Source organism: Tympanuchus pallidicinctus, unplaced genomic scaffold, assembly GCF_026119805.1.
Source record: "Tympanuchus pallidicinctus isolate F22 unplaced genomic scaffold, pur_lepc_1.0 scaffold8, whole genome shotgun sequence".
In the NCBI taxonomy this organism is placed as follows: domain Eukaryota; kingdom Metazoa; phylum Chordata; class Aves; order Galliformes; family Phasianidae; genus Tympanuchus; species Tympanuchus pallidicinctus.
Window position 1 is genome coordinate 3533989 of NW_026294802.1, and position 18935 is coordinate 3552923.

The following is an 18935-nucleotide window of genomic DNA, read 5'->3' on the forward strand; positions in this document are numbered from 1 at the left end:
GTGAAGTATACCTGTCAGGTGATATCCATTAAACAAGATCAATCCAAATAAAGGGATTTGGGTCTCCCTGTTTAGCGTGTTGCTGCATCTCATTGCCTTTTCTACAGGTGTTTCAGGATTTGCTCAACACAGAGCAGGACTCTTTCCAAACCCATCTGGGTTACACTGGGTCCCCGCTGCAAATAGCATTCAATGACTGGAAAGGCTAGCACAAAGATGCTGCAAAATCACTTACAATAACTCTTTGCTTATGGCTCCCTGCAAAGTGGAGAGAAAATGTTGTATGTAACCCTGATTCTCCTGCCTTCAGCTTGCACTCAGATTTTTTTTCAGAATGTGAACTTTCATCGTCTCCTTCCTGAAGTATTCAGACAAGTATCCCAGCAGGCCTGTACTCTACCCCTCATTTTTAATCTTGGTAAATGAGAAATGAGACCTTGATGATCAGTCTTTGTAGTCCCTGTTAGAATAACACTCTCCTCTTTTCAGGATGCAGAGAGAGGAGGAGGAAAAGGAAGCAGCAGCTGTCTGACCCCATGATCCCTGGTGCCAGCACCATCTTCTTAGTTCTGGGGAAGAGCAATCAGCTCCATCCATTCTCACAGGCAATATATTACACTCCTTGTCTGCAGAGAGTAATTGCTGGAGGAAGACATTTCTCCATGCTATGCTCACCAAAAGAGTCCTCTTGGGGCAGTCCAGATCTGTGCTGACTCCTTGTCAGGGTGAGAGCCCCCATGGCACGTTTTGGCCATTTAAGAAAGGTACTGATATGATCTAGACCTGTCCACCTGTTACCTTCAACTGCTAACAATGCCATTTGCTGTACAGCCATGTGGTACCCCATAGGCACTGTCACAAGAGTGTGAGTTTATATGTGCAGAAATTGATTTTTTTTTTTGTAGATTTTAAAGTCTCAAAGAGTCATTTCAACCTTCCTGTGTAACCCTTTGCACAGCACAGATTCCAGCCCTGTCAGACCCACCATCTGCTTGAATAGGATCATAACTGAAAAGACATTTGGTTTGGAGTAAAGATTGCAGTAAATGCAGAAACCAGCCTATCCTGAGGTGAGTCAGCTCTGTAATGACTTAATTGCTCAGCCTGAGCTTTCAGTCTCTGCATCACACAATTTAACCTCCATTCCATGTATCACCCTTTCATTGCCTTATCTGTATTTTCTCTGCCACTTCTATTGTCCCATTTAACATGTGGCACCAACACTGCATTCAGCAGCACATCTATAATACGTGCTTTGATTTTACTTCAGTTGTTTGAAGTCACTTTGCCCCCTCACATTCTTATGAAAAACCTAATGATCTATTGTGGCTTTGCATTTTATAGAAAACAAACCATTTAAAACGTGGAGAAGATGACTGGAAGTTATTCTAAGAGTGGGTTAACTCATAGCCGCAGAGTCAGGCTGCTCAACAGGTCACTCTGCTCGTTTATATCTTTCCACTGCTATATCTACAGTTATTTATAATTCATACTCCTCACAATGATAATGAGCTTTCAAAGCGTGCCCCTCATCTGACTGTGCACTTTGCTGCTCACTGCTGCTCTTCACTTTCAGCCATTGTCTTCCTTTGATTCATTGGTCTCCAGACACTGATTAGGGGACGGCAATCTCAATTGAATCTTTCCCAAACTGAGAGGTTCAGCTATTAACAAAGCATCACTCACATGAGGAGGAGATCAGGTAATGGGTAGTCCTTCTAACTGCTCATCCCTTCCATCTCTCCTACGTGAGGTGTCTGGACATTTCAACCGCACACAGCACTTGTACCCCAAAGTGATAGTGCCGGAGTGGGTACCCAGCATCCCACGCTATGGGTGGGTGAGATCAAAGGTCAGGGGGCTTTTTTGGTCCCGCAGCTGTGAACCCTTTAAAGCAGGCCGGCCTGACCTCCAGCTCGAGAAGCTGAAACCCGTCTTCAGGAATCAGAGTAATCCCTGGTGATTTTATCCCACTCCACTTCCCTAAATCTGTGGCTGCTGCTGCTTGGCCAGGGGATTAAGGGGCTGCCGGGGATTACGTAGCCGCTGCAGCTCGGGGCACAGAGCTGCCTCCTGGCGCAGCCATTGCTCGGGGCACGGGGCCAGCAGCATGGCCGGGGCTGCACAGGGACCCCCGCAGGGCAGCAGGAATGGCATGGATCCCACACATCCCGCCGGCCGGGCCCCTTGCTGATGATTGGCACATGGAGAATGGACCGTGGAGCCATCCCGCTGCTGCTGCTCAGCTTCCTCTGCCTCCTGCCCGCCGCCCAGCTCCAGACCAAGATACCGCTGGAGACGTGAGTGCTTCCTCTCATTTTGAGGTGGGGTGGGGTGGGAGGGGGATGGCATTCCCTCCAGGTGATGCGAATAGCAGTGGTGATGGATGCTGGCAAGGACACAGGACAGGAGCCACAACTTCAGCTCCCAGCACTAGCACTGCTGTTGAAGCCTCATTTTCCCCACTTGCTATGCAGGGCAGTGACACCCATCTGCTCTAGTTAAGCACCTGGACAGCCACTAATGCTCCAGGATGTGGAAGGCAAAACCAGCTGATAGACACCTTCATCACAGTGCAGGTGCAAGTTGCGGTGTTACAGCCATGGAGGCAAACGTAGGCAAGCCCAAAGCCCTTGCTCAGGGCTGCTTTCACGAGTGCTGCTTTGCAGTCTACAGGGATAGCTGTGGCCAGAATCCAGCCTCAGGAGGCACAGGAGATGGGTGGTTGGGTGAGGGCTTGTCTCTCAGCATAAAAGCAAGACTGCTGCTGCTTTTACCTTATATATTAGCAGCACTAGCCAAGTGCACTGGAAGCTGATAAAAGCAAGGATGTGCTTATGCACACTTGTATTTATTCCATGTGGATGTCAGCAGGGGAATCTGAGCGGAGGACGGGGCCCACAGCTCCTTGTCTCACCTGCTCTGCTCTGCCTTGGTGTCCACCAGGAGGCTCAGAGTGCCTGGCAGGCCAAGCTTGTGAAAGCCTCACCTTGTTAAGCTGACTTAGGCAAGTTAAATCCTGTCAGGATTAAAAACGTCTGTAGGAGAATTGGTGGGGCAGTGGCTCTGGGGCTGAGATGATTAGTGTAGGGGAGTAGTTAGTGTGTGAAGGGGACAATGCTGCTGTCAAGTTTGTCTGCTAGACCAACTGAAGTCATCTCAGTGCCTTTTGCTGAGAATGAGAAGATGTTTTGCATTCAAAAAGTGCCATCAGGTCCCTTGCAGATATGCTCACCAACACAGCCCTCCTGATTGTTGGAACTGGATGATCTGTAAGGTGCCTTCCAACCTAAGTAAGGCTATCTATGGTTCTGTGATTACAAAGCGTGGCACTGACTTCATGCAGGGGGCTACAGGATGCTTTGACACCAGGGTTTCATGCACCAAACCCTATACCAGCAAAGTGCTCCTGATGCTGTGCCACAGAAAAGACACAGAGGCCACACAGAGTGATGTCGGCCCACTTCACACATCTGCACAGCCCGTTTGTCTCCATGGGTGATTTTGCTCCCTTTGAACTGCAGCAGTATCCCTATGCTCTTTAATAGCAATAGAGATGGGTAGATTTAGGTTAGATACAGGGAAAAAATATTTTACAGTGAGTGGGATGAGGCACTGGAAGAGGTTGCCTAGTGATTGATGCCCTCTCCCTGGAGACAAGCAACATCAGGTTGGATCAGGCCGTGGCCAACCTGATCTATCTGTGGTGTCCCTGTTCATTGCAGGGGGCTTGGACTAGATGGCCTTTAAAGGTCCCTTCCAACTGTAAGCATTCTATAATTTATGGGACTTCAAAAATCCAGCTGAAAGGAACTTCCCAGCAAAAGAGGCGGTTTCTCCCTAAAATTGTTCCCCTCTTTTCTTCTCTTAGGTCCATCAGATAAATTTCAACCTCTATTGTAAAATAAAATTAGAGTTCAAACTCAAAAATAGAATTAAACCTCTATTGTAGAATAAAATTCAACCCCCAACAGCTTCAGGCTATGCAAAATAAAATTGACTCTCTGTGTCCAGAGTGAATGCTGCATGGAAATACCTTTTGGCCTTGAAATCGGTGGCATTAAGAAGACAGCCTGTCCTTTCTGCTGTTTTCACCACTGAATACAAGTGCAGGGATTACAGGCAGGCAATCTCTGGCCAAATCCTTTTCTGATGCGTGTGGTTATAATGTAATAGCCCTTTACTACTGAGAAAATGGTTGCGTCACTTTGCACAGTTTGGAACTTGTTCATATACAAGAATAAAGAATAAACAATAGAAAAAGAGCTTGTCTCCTCTGGTGCCAAAACCAGACCAACAGCTGAATTAATCCCTTGTGTTTCAAATCCACTCATGAATTTGACTGCAACACAAAAGTTGCCCTTTTCAAATATAATTTCAGGAGAGGAAGATATTGGCCAGAGGAGAAAAGAAAGTAAATCAGTAGAAAATGGAGCTGCTCCACAGATTACATGAGGACATTTTGGGGACACGAAACCAAAAGCTTTTAAGCACCAGCTGAGTTTGATCACTGGAAGTGACACAAAACTTAGTTACCCTCTTCTGCCCTCAGAGTCATGCCTCCCCAGAGTCAGCACTGCCCTCGGCTCATCACCGACTTACCTCTTTGCTGGCTTTAATTCCAGCACTGCAAAAATCTGCTCAGCACATTGCTAGCTTCTGGGATACAGATCCAGCACAGAAACCACCTGCCCTTTTCTCCTGGCCTCCACTTGATTTATAAGCTGGCCATAGCACAGGATTTCTTGAGCTGCAAGGGCACTGAGTGTTTGGGCTGGCTTCTCAGCCTCTCTTTGTTGGGGTGCCAGAAATGTTAGGAACTTCTGTGGGGAAAGGTGAAATTCAACCTGGAACAGGCTCCTGCTGTAACCACCTCTATGCATTTTCTTCATCCCCCATGAAAAAGAACCATGTATTTTAATTCCCCACTCATCAGCCCTGTCACACAGAGCCTCTCTTTCCGCTCTTTCCTCTTTTTCCTCTCTTTTCTTTGTTTCCTCTGGGTTTCCCAGCTCCCACTCTCCAGGTGCTGGCCTTCCCCGCCTTGCTCATCCTTCTCCCTTTGCTCCTCCTCTTACTGTTGCCAGTCCCTCACATTGTGGGTTTTGCCAAGCGGATCAGCAGAACATGAGCCCCCAGCAGGAAGGGCAGCTCAGACTTGGCCATAGTGTGCAGCCTGAGGCCAACACTCAGCACCTCTGGGACAGGCTTAAGAACTGTGAAAATGCATACATCCCAATGCATTCTTTCCCCTACATTATGCTGTTACTGGATGTTTCAACATTCATGTGTTTAGGCTTCTTTTACCATGGCCTCAAAGGCTAAAAAATGAACTTCCTTTTTCCCGTTTCTATGAAAGCTGAGAATCCCACATAATCACGTGGCTTCAGGATTTTACAACCCAGCAGCTCCCTGAGCATTGAGGCTGGGTTTTCCACGAAGCCCTGTGGTTGGCTTCTCTACCATCAGTAATTGCTAAGCTCATATTGCAGACCCATCGTCTCAATAGCAGCATCGTTCTGCTGAAGCTGTCCAACTACACCCACTGGTCTGAACTTAATATCTCCGACTCTTGTACTCTGTGGAATAGAAAAATTACAAGAAGAGATAGGAAGAAGGTCACATGCATGGCCACAGACACAGCACAGAACAGAAAGTGTAGGATGACATGCTTCTGATTTATTTTATTTAGAAAAATAGGGTAAAAATCACTATTCCAAACTTCATGCTTAAACTCTTTCTTTCTTCAGTAGAAGGTGAGATCTAGAGAGTATTAGTTAATGTCAGCACAGAACATCTCACACCAAAAAAAGAACTATGAAACTAGCTGCTGTGTCAAGTTAAATACAGGTTCATAGATATTCAGGCAATAAGCTAATCACTACAACAGTCAGGAAAGCAATCCAGGAGGGACTCATCTCTCTTTGTGTCTTCTTCTCTTTTCTTTCTCTAGAAATTGCTAGAATGACTGAACTGTAGCAGTAAATCCTGGCCTCCTACCAGGTGCCTGTGGTCTTTTTGCTCTAAGAATGAAATGAAGAGATAAAATCTGCCTGTCAAAATAAGACCTAGGCCACAGTGTCCAAACAATGTAGCTATACTTACTGATTTCAGCTGGTGCTGGCTTACAGCAGATGGAAATGAGTGCCTTGTTCGCAATCGAGGAGTAGTCGCGAAGGGCACTTGCTCGCATTGTGCCTCCTTCATAGGCACTGAGGAGGGGTACTGTTCAGGGCAGAAGTTTTACAGTGGCTTCAAATCATCCCTCATGTCTGCCTGCATTTACAGTAGGAGAGCCTAACAGACAGGCTTCCTAGGCTAAAGTTAGTTGTTGTGGTTATTCCACCATTGCTGCGCTGCCTTTGCTCCTGTGTTCGTCTTTTTGTCGGCATATTACCCTACCTTAACAGTGGTGCAATGTGCTGAGCAATCAGGACTTGGGATTAAAGCCTGCTGAGGGCTGGGAGGTACCTACTGAGAGCCCCAGGTAAGGCTGCAGCCCATAAATAAGTAGTGCATGCTAGTAAGTGAAGGCCCATTTATTCCATTAAATAAATCTCTCCTAAGTGAATTCTTGCTGAAGGAACTGCATGTAGGTGGAACTGCCTAATGTGAATCATGTAACAGATTTCTGATGAAGTGCTCTGTCAATTATGAGAGCCATCTATTTTCATTTGGATGGCTCAGTGTTCAGACTGCTCTTCAACATCCTTATGTTCTCCATGTGGAATTGCTATCATCAGTTATTTACAGGATGGCACAAATGTGAGTAGTGTTTTACAAGGAGGAAGTGCATAATCTTCTCTGGCATTATGAAGCTGTAGTACCTCCTCTAAGAGCAGTACATTCATCTGGCTCATTAGTCTCTACCCCACACAGCTCTGGGAACTGAATCCAGTGGTGAGTCCTGACAATTTCTGTCAACTCTGATACTTGTATCTGCTCAGCAGCCTTGATGTGAGCCCTTCACTCTAGGCTCTGTCTGTAATCAGTGAAGACAAGTATCTCCAGAGAACTATTTGTTTTGCTTTGCTAACAGTAGAAGAAACCAGATGATGTCTAAGACCAAAGAAACGACTTTCACACCTCTAAAGGGAGTTGAGACAAATTCCACTTGGAATCAACAGGCAGTGACCAGGGCCAGCATTCACTGATATTCCTTGCTGACAAATGTCCTGCTTATCAGCGTTTTTCACCTTCCTTACTGCTTGTCTTGCTAACTGCTTGGCAAGAAAGCATTACTATTGCCACTCTACAAGTTTGAGAAATATGAGGAGCTTCATACTTAGAAAAATGGAGTTTTCATTGTAAAAAGAAGTAAGTAATTTACTACCTCTGGATTATTAGTACTGATTTTCCCTTTTTTTTTCTTTTTAGGGTTAAGTCTTGGGCAGATGTCTTTGGTGGTGAGCTGTACTCAATTGTGACCAAGTATTCAGGCTCTCTCCTATTGCAAAAGGTAGGTTAAAACTGTGAGGATCCCACTGGCCTTGCACCCACTCCCCACATAGCCTTCCACCCTTCCCCCTCCACTGAAAACCTGGAGTGGAATAAGGCGAGTACACAGGTCTCCAGCCAACTTTCAAAACCATGTGAGTTCATATCCATGAGAATAGTAATCTCTCATGGCTATGCCAAACTGCAGAGGGTGATCCACATCTTCCCTACTTTTATTAGCTATGGCCAAATGCCACAAAAATGTCCAGTTGAAAACAAAATAAATGCGCTTTAGCAGTACTCCTCAAGTTCACCCTCTCATTATTTCACTCTCTTTTATGCTAACCCTTCAGTCCTCTTTAAGTGCACATCAGTCCCCGCCTCGTGTGCACATCGCTCATCTGTTTGTCATCACCCCACAGTGCCCTCCTGCAGCTCTCCAGCTGGTGCTTTTGTTTATTTCTGCCTCTTCATTTGTATTCCTCCAGTAACTCTTCAAGGCACTTTCCTTGCATTTGAATTGCCTTTAAAATCATCGTTTGGACAGGGTCTCTGAGGCAGGTGTCCTGGAAGCTATGATCTTCCTGAAGAATAGAGACCACTCCGCTAAGCTCTCTGCCAACATTAAAGGATGCAGCTCTAGGGACTTCAAATAATTTTTCCCATTTACGCTCATATAGAATTTGCCCTGTAGTGTTTGATCACTAAAGTCAGAGGTGAATGGCTGCTCCTGTTCTGATCTTTGATCTCTGCACACTGCTGCAGCAGGGCTGTACTAACCATCCCCTCCTAATTACTACTCAGGGGGCCTGATGGCTGCTGAGCACATCCGAGGGGATATGTTCCCTGCTCGATGTGGCCAGCCAGTTTCTTTTCATTTCTTTCTCTGGTTCTTCTCTTCAACACAAGCCATGCACTGCCTATTAGTGCCTTAGGGTGACTGGTTTTTGTCCTTTAGTAACACCCACATCCCAGCGCAAAAATAAATAGATAGATAGATAGATAGATAGATAGATAGATAGATAGATAAAATCTAGGTGCTAATGAGCCCTACATCTGGAGAAAGGGAAAGTCTTTGCTAGGCTTTCCTGAGAAAGGCCTTTAGTATTTGTCAAAGATACATGATGATTACAGTCGTTTTTAGAAGGAATGTGTCACTGTACAATAAATAATTTTCAGCAGATATAGGCAAAAGTTTGCATTTTAGCAATTTTGAGGATTCAATTGCATGACATCCTCAAGCAGTAGTGCTAGAGTCAAAGTGACAGCAAAGCTACAGCAGTTTCAGTGGACACCCAGTCACCAGTGGACAGTGCACACCCAAAATGAGGCTATCAAATAGTCAGTTATCTGTGTCTGGTGCTGTGTAGGTATTTGATGTCCAATAAGAAGTCTGCAGACTGTAGATTTATTTTTTTAAATAAGTTAAGGGTGCCACTTTATAGTGTCAAGAACTGTTGCTGTCACTGTCTTCTCCATGCTGCTCCAACACTGTCAACCTGCCCCAGCCCTAGCAGAGTGCTAGCAGATTAGGGGGTTTACACTCCTCAAGGTTCAAAAGTCAGTGGGACTTCAGAGGACAGGGTATAGCTTGGAAATGCCAGTGTAATTACAAATCAATGGTGGAGGTCAAGGATAGCAGCCATGATCCTGAAGTGGGTTCCAAAATAGCTGTGCTTTGTTGGTTTCATGAAGGTGTTGCAGAGGATCATTTCACCTCCCTCTGTTCACACTGTTCACTTTGTCACTCAGGATCTTGATCTCTTTGGTGTAGGGGTTGTACGAGACCTGTAGATGCTAGTAGACTAGGAGTCACAGCAACCATCTCAAATAAAAATTCACAGCTCTGTTGGCTTTTAGTATAGTTCATTGTGAGAGAAAAGAACGGATGAAGAAGAAGCCCAATGTAGCCAAATCCATTCTAGAATTCATGTTGAGGGTGGTCAAGGCATCTTCAGTCCTTCTAACAACCTAATCAAGCAGAGAGTTGGACACCTTCTCACACTTCCCAAAGCAGGGACAGTTCTGTAGGTCTTCCCTTAGTCCCTAACACAGTGCTGCAGACTAACTTCTTGCTAACAGGCAAAATGTTCGTGCCTCATGCATCAGTACCTAAGTGGCTTCAGACTCCAAGTGGCTTCATGGAGATTGCTGCCCCAGTGCAAAGAGTGCAAGGCAGCCTGGCCAGAGGAGCCAAATGTGCCCTAGAGATAAAAATGTGCGTGCTCCCCAGTTACCTCTCTCATCTGGGACCACTGCCTCTTGTTCATATGAAATATTTCTCTTTGTGCAAGAGATTCTCTAAGTACAAGGGTGGAGATGCAGTGCAGAGTGCCAACAATTGTGTCCTCAGGGCTTTTTTAAGTCAACGGGCATTTTCTCTTTGAGAAAATATGGAGACAACTGCACCTTCCAAATTTGATTTCATGTTTCCCCTGTGACTAATAGGTAGTATGTTAAAATAGCTAGTTTATTGTTCTGAGACCTGTAGTTCCTTCGTTATCTGAATGTTTTTCATGTTTTTGCACCTTCTCCTTACTTAGCATAAATTTTCTTCTGGGCTTAGTTTGCTTGGATTTCTTTGGATTTTTTTTATTTGTTTCCCTCCAGAAGAAACTAAATACTATATTGCAAACCCAAATCTTCTATTTCCAACCAGGCTTTATTGCTTCTGGAGAACTGGTGAGGCAGTAGATATCCTTTGGTTTTGGAAGGGCAGGCTCTCATCCTGGACCAAGCAGCTTTGAGAAAGTCCCAGGTGGCTCTTGGTCTCAAGCAGCCAGAATGCTTCCAAATTTAATCTCAGAGAAACAAAAGCTTAGGAGTTGTTTTGATTTGATGGCTGAAGCATTCATATTCACTTGGATATTATGCTGTAGAGGTCAAGAGAAGCTCATGTAACAGTCTGATATGTGAACCTGGCTTGCTGATGGATCTATACCAAAACACTGGCTAGGGTCTAGGACAGATGACAGCAACATAGCTGGGGCCAAGTGATGATGTGGGAGGCTGAGTAGGAGGACAGTAGCATCTCCCACAGCTTTAACCTTTGGCTTGTTATGTCTGCTGGCAATAGCCCTGCTGCAGCTGTTGTCTAGGGCTTGGGGCCACCAGCTGCAGCCATGGTGGGAGGTTCCTGTGTGGTTTTAGGCTTCTCCCCAGAGCTCAGCTTGCCTCTGAGAGAGGCAAACACTAATCAATCTCAGCAGACCCAGAATTTATTTTTTCCTGGGCTACATTAGCATGATATAGATGTTTCTGGGAATTCCTCTTGCTTCCTTCTGAAGCTGAGGTGACAGTTGCCTTCCTTGGTAGATAGAGCTTAGAAAGGACAGCAAGACTTTGTTCCAGATGTGTGATTACTATAAAGCAATGCAGGTAACTACAGAGCAGAGAACAGAAAAATAAGTTCAATCGAGACATGTTTCTGGACGAAGATGAAAGCAATGTCTTTCACACCCTTAATATAGTTTCACTAGCGGTGAGTAATGCAACACTACATACTTCAATGGGCTTAATTTTAAGAAGGTGGGAACAAGAAAATATATTTGGTGACATGTCTCTGTTCACAGTTAAAACTTTAGGTACTGAATTCTAGATCTTCCGCTTTCAATTTGCCACCCCCACAGAAAGAGAATCTTAATGAATTGTCCCTGCTATTTCAGGGAGTGAAGCACCAGAGGAATGTGAAAGAATGTGTTATTTCAATTACCTATTTGGTGCCTTCTCAACATCAGCTGACTGCAGCTCATTCTCCCAAGCCTATAGCTGATTCCCATGTTGGAAAATATAATGATTTGATAACCTGAACTTGTGTTGCAGCTTGGTTGAACTTGGTTGGCAACAAGTACCAGTGATGGCACTTACCATGTTCTTTGTGCCATGGAATCTGGTAACAATACTGAAATTAAAGGTACAACCCTGTTGCCTACCTGTGGGAAGCCTTGCAGTGAATATTCCTTAATAGCAGGAGCCTTTAGTGGCAGGAATACAGATACAAAATGGTTTTATGGATTGTTTCTAGGAGAAAAGCTCAAGGGGGATCTGAGCTCAAACCCCATTTATTCCTCACAATAGCTAATTGAAATTTTGCAAAAAATTTGCCACATCTTCCCAGCACTGGCTAGTTCCCAAGGCTGAGATGTGTATGATATTAGCAGGTTGCTTGAGTTAGCTTGTGATTATTTTGTCTTGTTAACCTCTACTTTTCAATGTGTTAAAAGCACACTAAAAATAATTGAGAGGTAATGAACCCTGCTTTTCTTAATCTAAGGAGCCACCCAAGGTATCTGCTGGCAGGTCACTTTGTGAAGTGTACGATGGCTGTGCTAGTGCATTCTCCCCCCATCACTGCTCTCCCAGGAGAGATTAGTCTCCTCCCCCCGAGGAAGGCCTGATTAAACCGTAGCAGAGATCACCTCCCTCCTGCTGAAATCATGACATGGAGCTAAATGGGGCAGGCACCAGCTGGGTGCGTGCTGTAGGCTGGTCATCAGCCAGAGCCCTCCCTCTGGGGCTGCTGAACCTCCCTCTTTCAGCAGTGCGGTTATGCCAACCTCTCCGCTCGACCTGACCTCTTCCTCCTCCTCCTCCTCATCCACCACTGCCCCAGCTATCAGCTGCAGCAGAGGGAATGCGAGGCATTTTTAATCCAGTAAAACCCTTGCTGTTAATCACGGCAGACAGAACTAGCAGCCTCCCCGCCATGCCTGCTGCAGACTGGTTGCTGCTGCTATTTCTGTTTGACCACCTCAGCCTCCAGGGCATTTCTTACTCTGCCTGTGCTTGTTTGCCTTCCCAAGTGGTCAGCGAGCTACTTGAACAAAAGGAGCTGTGCCCACTCACCCCCAAGACATGCAAAGTCCTTTCCCCACCACTTGCCTCTAGTTCAAAAGTGCCACTAAAGCTTTTGCCATCTTCTCGTTCTTTTCACTTCCTCATATTGTACTTGCAAAAAGAGCACATCCCTAGTGAGATTGCTGCTGTGGTGCCAACACAACATGAAGCTTGTATGAGCTTTAACAAGACCAAGTGCCAAGTCCTGCACTTGAATCACAAACAAACTCATGCAGTGCTATAGGTTTGGGTCAGAGTGATTGGAAATCTGTAAGAGGAGGAAAAGGATCTGGGGGTGTTAGTTAACAGCTGGCTGAACATGGGCCAGCAGTGTGCCCAGGTAGCCAGTGTGCTACCAGGCAACCTGTCTTGTATAAAAAATAATGCAGCCAGCAGAACTAGGGAGGTGATCATCCCTCTGTATTCAGCACTGGTGAAGCAGCACTTCAAGTACTGTGTTCAGTTTTGAGCCCCTCTCTGCAAGAAGGACATTTAGGCTCTGGCGAGTGTCCAGAGAAGGGCAGTGGAGCTATGATATGGAGCACAGGTCTTATGGGGGCAGCTGAGGGAACTGGGATTGTTCAATCTGAAGAAGAGGAGACTCAGGGAAGATCTCGTCATCCTCTATAGCTCCCTGACAGGAAATTATGGTGAGGGGGGATGAGAGGGATAGTCTTAAACTGTGGCAGGGGAGGTTCAGGTTGGATATTAGGAAACATTACTTCTCAGAAAGAGTGGTGAGTCACTGTAACAGGCTGCCCATGGAGCAGTGGCAGAGTCACCATCCCCTGAAGTGTTTAAGAACCGTCTGGATATGGCCCTGAGGGACGGGGTCAGTGGGCATGGTGGAGGTGGGTCAGCAGTTGGACCAGAAATTCTCAGTGGTCTTTTCCAACCTTAATGATTGTATGAGAATGGAGGGGATGTGTTTGTTGTAAAGAGAGATATGATGATGGGGGAAACTCAATTTGTGCCCTTCCACCAAACTGTTCATCATTAATCAAATTGTGTTTTTTACTTGATTTTCCCTTTTCTTTCAGCTTATCTGTTTGTTAGCTATGGGACTTTTTTTGAAAAGGAGAAATAAAAATTGGACAATTACCCAGTTCAGAAGTGTTCCCAGGCTTTTAATGTCTTCATTAGAGGGAGCTATGCTGATAATTCCTAGGTATATTGTCTTTTTAAGCAGCCACAAGCTCATAATTGGATTGTTTGCTTTTACTTAGTGCTTCAGGTTCTGATCAGGGATCTGCACGTGCACAAATTACAGAGTAAAAAGGGAAGAAACATAAAAATGGGAGAAGAAGGTAAATTGTGGTGGTTCTTTCAATACATCTTTTGTCACCAGCAACAGTGTCCAGCTAGCAGTAATAGTTTCACCCCTCCTTAAGGACCTCCCGCTCAGCAGGGTTTTCTGCTTTCTCTTGGGCAGAAATACAAAGACGTGGAGCCAACCCTGAAGATCAAAGAGGTGGATGGCCTGGAGCTTGTAAAGAAGTTCTCAGAGCAGATGGAAAGCATGCTCCGCAGGAAGGTGGAAGCTGTTGAGGTATGACCATGGGCGCTGTGGGAAGGAAGTCCCCTCCCAGTGGCTCCAAAGCAGCCAGTGCTGGCCTCCCTCTGCCTGCACCAGGGGTACGTGGGCACTGGGGTTGTGTGAGGACTTCCTTGCTGAGCAGAGCAGCTGGCTTCTCTGAGCTTTAAGTAGACACTGGTGGGAGGACGTGGGCGTTCAGACAGGGGAATGCTGGCTGCTCTGTCAGCCCAGAGTAAGAAATAAGACAAAAACAAAGTCTGGGAATAAATATAAGGGAATTAACACTTTTCTCCTTAAAGATGTTTAATTCTATAGCTGTTAGAAGAAAGGGAAAAGCCTCTGATAAGTGAAAATAAAGTTCATCCTTGCATGATGCCTCTGATAACTGAAAATAAAGTTCACCCTTGCATGATACCCTCTGGCCACTGAAGACTATAGTAGCTTGTTTCAGCTGTGTGTAGCTCAGGGGAAATTCCTGCAGCCCCTGAGCAGGAGCTTCAAGTAAAACACTTGGGTTTTCAGTGTACAAGGGGAAATGTGGAGTAGGTGGCAAATGGGCTTCAGATGTTGCTTTGTTGTAGATGAGGAGAGCAGGTAATCATTATGGCCCCTCTCACATCTAAGTATCTATCATATTCCTTTGTATTTACACACTATACAAAGCATATTTCCGTAGTCACAGAGCCTTGACTGTTTAAGACATCTAATGTGGAAAAGCCATTCAGAAACACATCATTTGAATCTTGAAGTGAAATGTGGACATATTTAGATCCAGGGCTTTGGCTCATAATGTTAAATTCACAGCCAGACCTTTCCAGCATTTGGATTGCCTTACCCTTTGTGAAGGAGCACGAAGTATCTTTGCTGAAACTGTCACTAATTGTGCAACTCTGAAAACATGTGCATTCTTATCTGGATTCCTTCCCAGTCTGCATGTGAAGTGAGAATTAGTGCCCTGAAGCATCATATTGGAGAATGCTAGTGATTATATTGGCACCATAAATGGTCAGATCTCATAAACAGCCATAGCATCACGGAGTCCTTTACGAAACCAAGTTACAGTCTTTTTTCTCAGCAACAATGGCAGTCTGAGACTCCTTTTCTTTTGACAAGTTACTGACATCAGTCTGGATCCAAAATGCCTTTCCCATGGCTTTTTGAAAGGGTTCATGGACAATGAAATATATGTTTTTCGTCTAAATGAATATGTTTCTATTTGTGTGTACATGTCCTACAATGACTGAGACTCTTTGAGAGGCTGTTAGGGACTCCAGAGTAAGCAGGTGTAAATGCACTCAGCAATAAAAAATGTGACTATAACTTCCAAGTCATAAAGCTGCAGTATGGGATGACAGCAGGGGACAGGGAGTGTTTGCAGCCCTGTGTCTTTGTTGTAGTGAAGGGGGCAGTCACATGTCTTTTCATTATATGAGTGCCTGTTGGTGGTGGAAAAGCTTCTGGGGACTTCCCACAGCCTCTCTCGTCTTTCTTTATCTGTTTGCATTAGAGGTTGGTGGAAGCAGCAGAGGATGCAGATCTGAACCACGAGTACAACTCCTCACTGGAGGTAAGCTGGTTCCCATCAGTGACAAAATATGGTGCATATCTTCATAAGGACCAGGCAATAGGCTGATCTAGCAGAAACCTCCCATCTCTGGCACCTTATGCAGCACACCTGACACTCTATCTAGGAGCCAGGTTAGGAGTATCCTTGTCTTCAGAACACTCAGCTCATCTAGAAATCAACACGACTCCTTGGGCAGATCCCAAGCCTAAGTAACACCTAGGGGATTAGTCTCTTTAGGATGAGAAGGGTTTGGGAAGACATTGGGTTGCATGATGTTACAATTAAGGTTTTACCTTTATTGCACACCAGCATTGTCATTATGTGACACATTAGTGCAAATTATCTGGTGCTTCCCTGTGTACTTGCCTGGGAAATTAGCTAAAAATTGGTGTATGAGCAACAGGGAGGGTCCTGCTGCAAAGGTCGTAATGTTAGTAATACCTGTAGCAAACTATTAATCCCAACGAGCAGAGTTTCTCACCAGCTGCCATTGACTTTTCTCCAGCTTGCAGACACATACTTGTCACTACTTCCTGTTGGATGAAAGTTTGGTTCTGTCTATGCAATTTGGATAATTGGCTTTCCTTTAGTAACTGTTTGTAACTAAGCAATAGGATTATTGCTGGTGAAGGGAATTGGAGTGCAAACTGATTATTGAAGTTCATTATCCACACTGTAAGCAATGAGTGTGTAGCAGAAGTGCAGGCTACTGTTAATGCTAGGAAAGGCAGGGACTGAAAACGCTTCATGAAACCAACCCAGATATCAGTTTTGCCTCTCTTACTCATTTGTTTAAGAATCACATTATAGTCATACTTCTTGCATCAGCTGCATTCGCAGTATCAAGGCACATGGCCCTTTATTCACACACACAGTTCACACCTCTGAGTACTGATAGTACTTGAACATAATAAGACTTTAAAGGGCCTCTTGCCTCAGATAAAGTGAAAAAAAACACATTAAAAATGGCTGTTATCCAACAGGGAAGACTATCCTGAAGATTCTAACATGTCGGCAGCTGCTAAATCCCCAGAGGGCCTTAACAGGGGAGATTTGTGTTGTCTTTGAGCACCTTCTGCTTTGTCCTTTGCTTTTGATGAGCTTCTGCTGCCTGGAGTGACAGTGAGAGGATAATCCAATCTGAATGTACATCAGGAGTTAACTCCAGTACATGACAGTGGTAGAGACAGGGCGACTAAGGTCAGAAAAGGCATGCTGTAGCAAACCCGAGAGCCAGACCCAGTGAGGCACTCCACCTTTCCGGACAGCAGCTCAAATGCTGCTGAGTGACCATGGGAATCTAACACTGCATCCCTTTGCTCTTAGGAGGCTCTTTGGCAGTTGGCTTGATTATGCTTGAAATCTGCCAGTAAGAAACTGGCAGAAACCATCATTTGGGCAGCTTGACACGTTTGACACGTTTCATTGGTAGAGGCTGTCATTTGGTATTCATCTTGATTCTAGCTGAAGCCTGCATTCTCCAGATTTCCCTTCTTTTTTATAGGTGAAAGAACATTATTTTTTTCAGGTAGTACTGATCTCTGTACTCTCATAGTCTTTTTCATTATCTTCATTAACAGTTTGATTACTACAACTCCCTCCTGATTAATGAGAAGGATGAAAATGACAATTATGTGGAGCTTGGAGATGAATTCATTCTGGAGCCAAATGAGCATTTCAATAACCTGCTGGTAAACACAACATACAGTGATATCCAGCTCCCTACGAATGTCTACAACAAAGGTAATGGATGGCTGGCCTTTGCTTTCTCAGTCCTAGTAGGATGGTGTGAAATCTAAATGGGAGTAATAATACCAGAATAAAGGATGAGGAAAGGAAAAACAAACAAACAAACCAGGTCTGGAAAGGTATTTTCTGAAGACACAGTTATGCCCATGTTGCAGTCTATCACTGTGACAAGGGTCAGGTGTAATCTGCTCTTGGAAAGCCTCTAAGTGATACACTGTCCTTCATTTTAGGTAGGCAGTGTAGTCTGTAAGATTCATCTCTATAACCAGAGATGCTATGAAATGAAATGTGATGTGGATTTATTGGCAATTGCTATTCTACATGAAGAGTCTGATCTATCAAGATGTTTAGGTGTCAAGGAGCTCATTGATTTCAGCTGAGAAAATAGATCCCAAGTATTTTTGGATTATGAGAACCTAACAACTCATGGAGACACTCTTAATTCCCAGTGAGCACACTCAAAGGGGGATGCTGACAATTCACAGCTACTACTGGAGCATGACTGTTCTGGGCTATTTGCTTTTCTCAATAAGACTTTAGTAGCTGCAGGAGACCAGGAAGACCCTGAGGCTCATATAGCCTCATTTCAGTCCAGTCTGTTCTTTCTCCCTTGCACACTGATGCCATTCCACCTATGCACCAGGAAATAGTCCTTCTTCAAGACAGTGCACACACTGCAGAAGCTGCTGGCTAGAATCTAGTTGTGACTGTCCTAAGTTTGCTGCTGTGTTTGGTCAACACACAAAGATGCTTTGAACTGGCTCCTTGCCTGGCACCCAGTTGGTTCTTCCTGTTGAATGCATTTGGGAAACAAACAAAAAATCCATTATTTCTTTCATAGATGGAGCTCTTTTACAAGCCTCAGGACCAGATGGGGCTGGCACTGTTGACTGAGCTTACAACTGGTACATTATTTAGAGGGACAATAGAAGGAGTTTCATTTCTCGACAGATTTTAAATTAATTTCATCTGGTCTGAGACCCCCAGACACAAAAACTTGCATACAATCAAGCCACCAGCAGGGCTGGCTGCAGCTGAGCATGAGGCAGGGAGCTGGCTGCAGTGGCACACGAAAAGGTGGCCAAATGGCTTCTGTCGGAGACAGCAGCGATGCTATACCCAACTATCTGATTACTTGTCTGTACAACTGGACAAAAAGCATCCAGCTGCTCTTGCTGCAACTGGAGAACAAGCAGGATAAGGAGAAGGAGATGGTGAAGACCATTTCCACACCTGGGGCTCCTCTCAGGAGCAGGCCTGGCAGCATTTGCTCCTTCTGTCATGTATGACAGTGGGCTCAGCAAGCTTTTGCTTTCCAAAGCTCCTTTGGTTCCTTTCCTGCATGAGCTTCTTTGATCCTATCACTGGGGAGCCACTGTTAAATTTTGCCCCTACTTTGAAATGACTAAACAGGAAGTGGTAGGTCAAATTCCTATCCTGTTTGACATTAATACTGTTAATCCTGTTGTGACCATTTTCCTGCAATTCCCTTCTATTGCTGCTGCTCTGTTTGGTCCCCTGAGGCAATGACTCAACACAGACACTGCATGTACACTGCTTCCTACGACTTCACACAAATCTGCAACTTTTTATTGGTTCTGATGAGACTGAGGGCAAGGGAGGACAGCTCAAGCTTTCTGAAGGAGAGGGAAAGCAAGGTAGAAAAATGTGAGGAAAAAGTGGAGAGACAAAAAACAGCATGTAAAACCTAGGGCTCCTCTGTCTTGGGAAATTGCATCATGGGGACTAAATTTAAACACTGCAGAAAGGCTGTTCCACTTAGTGGTAAGCAATTGCTTACAACAGCTC

General features: G+C 45.0%; 1 protein-coding gene across 1 annotated transcript in view; it reads left to right on the forward strand.

The window, feature by feature from the left end:
• Nucleotides 1–2211: 2211 nt before the first annotated feature.
• Nucleotides 2212–18935, forward strand: part of CACNA2D4 (calcium voltage-gated channel auxiliary subunit alpha2delta 4) — a 114358-nt gene continuing 97634 nt past the window's right edge. Inside the window, exons 1-5 of the mRNA XM_052667894.1 lie at nt 2212–2300; nt 7378–7459; nt 13706–13822; nt 15318–15377; nt 16958–17120. Of these exons, the coding sequence (XP_052523854.1) occupies nt 2212–2300; nt 7378–7459; nt 13706–13822; nt 15318–15377; nt 16958–17120 (511 nt within the window). The remainder of the gene's footprint in view (nt 2301–7377; nt 7460–13705; nt 13823–15317; nt 15378–16957; nt 17121–18935) is intronic.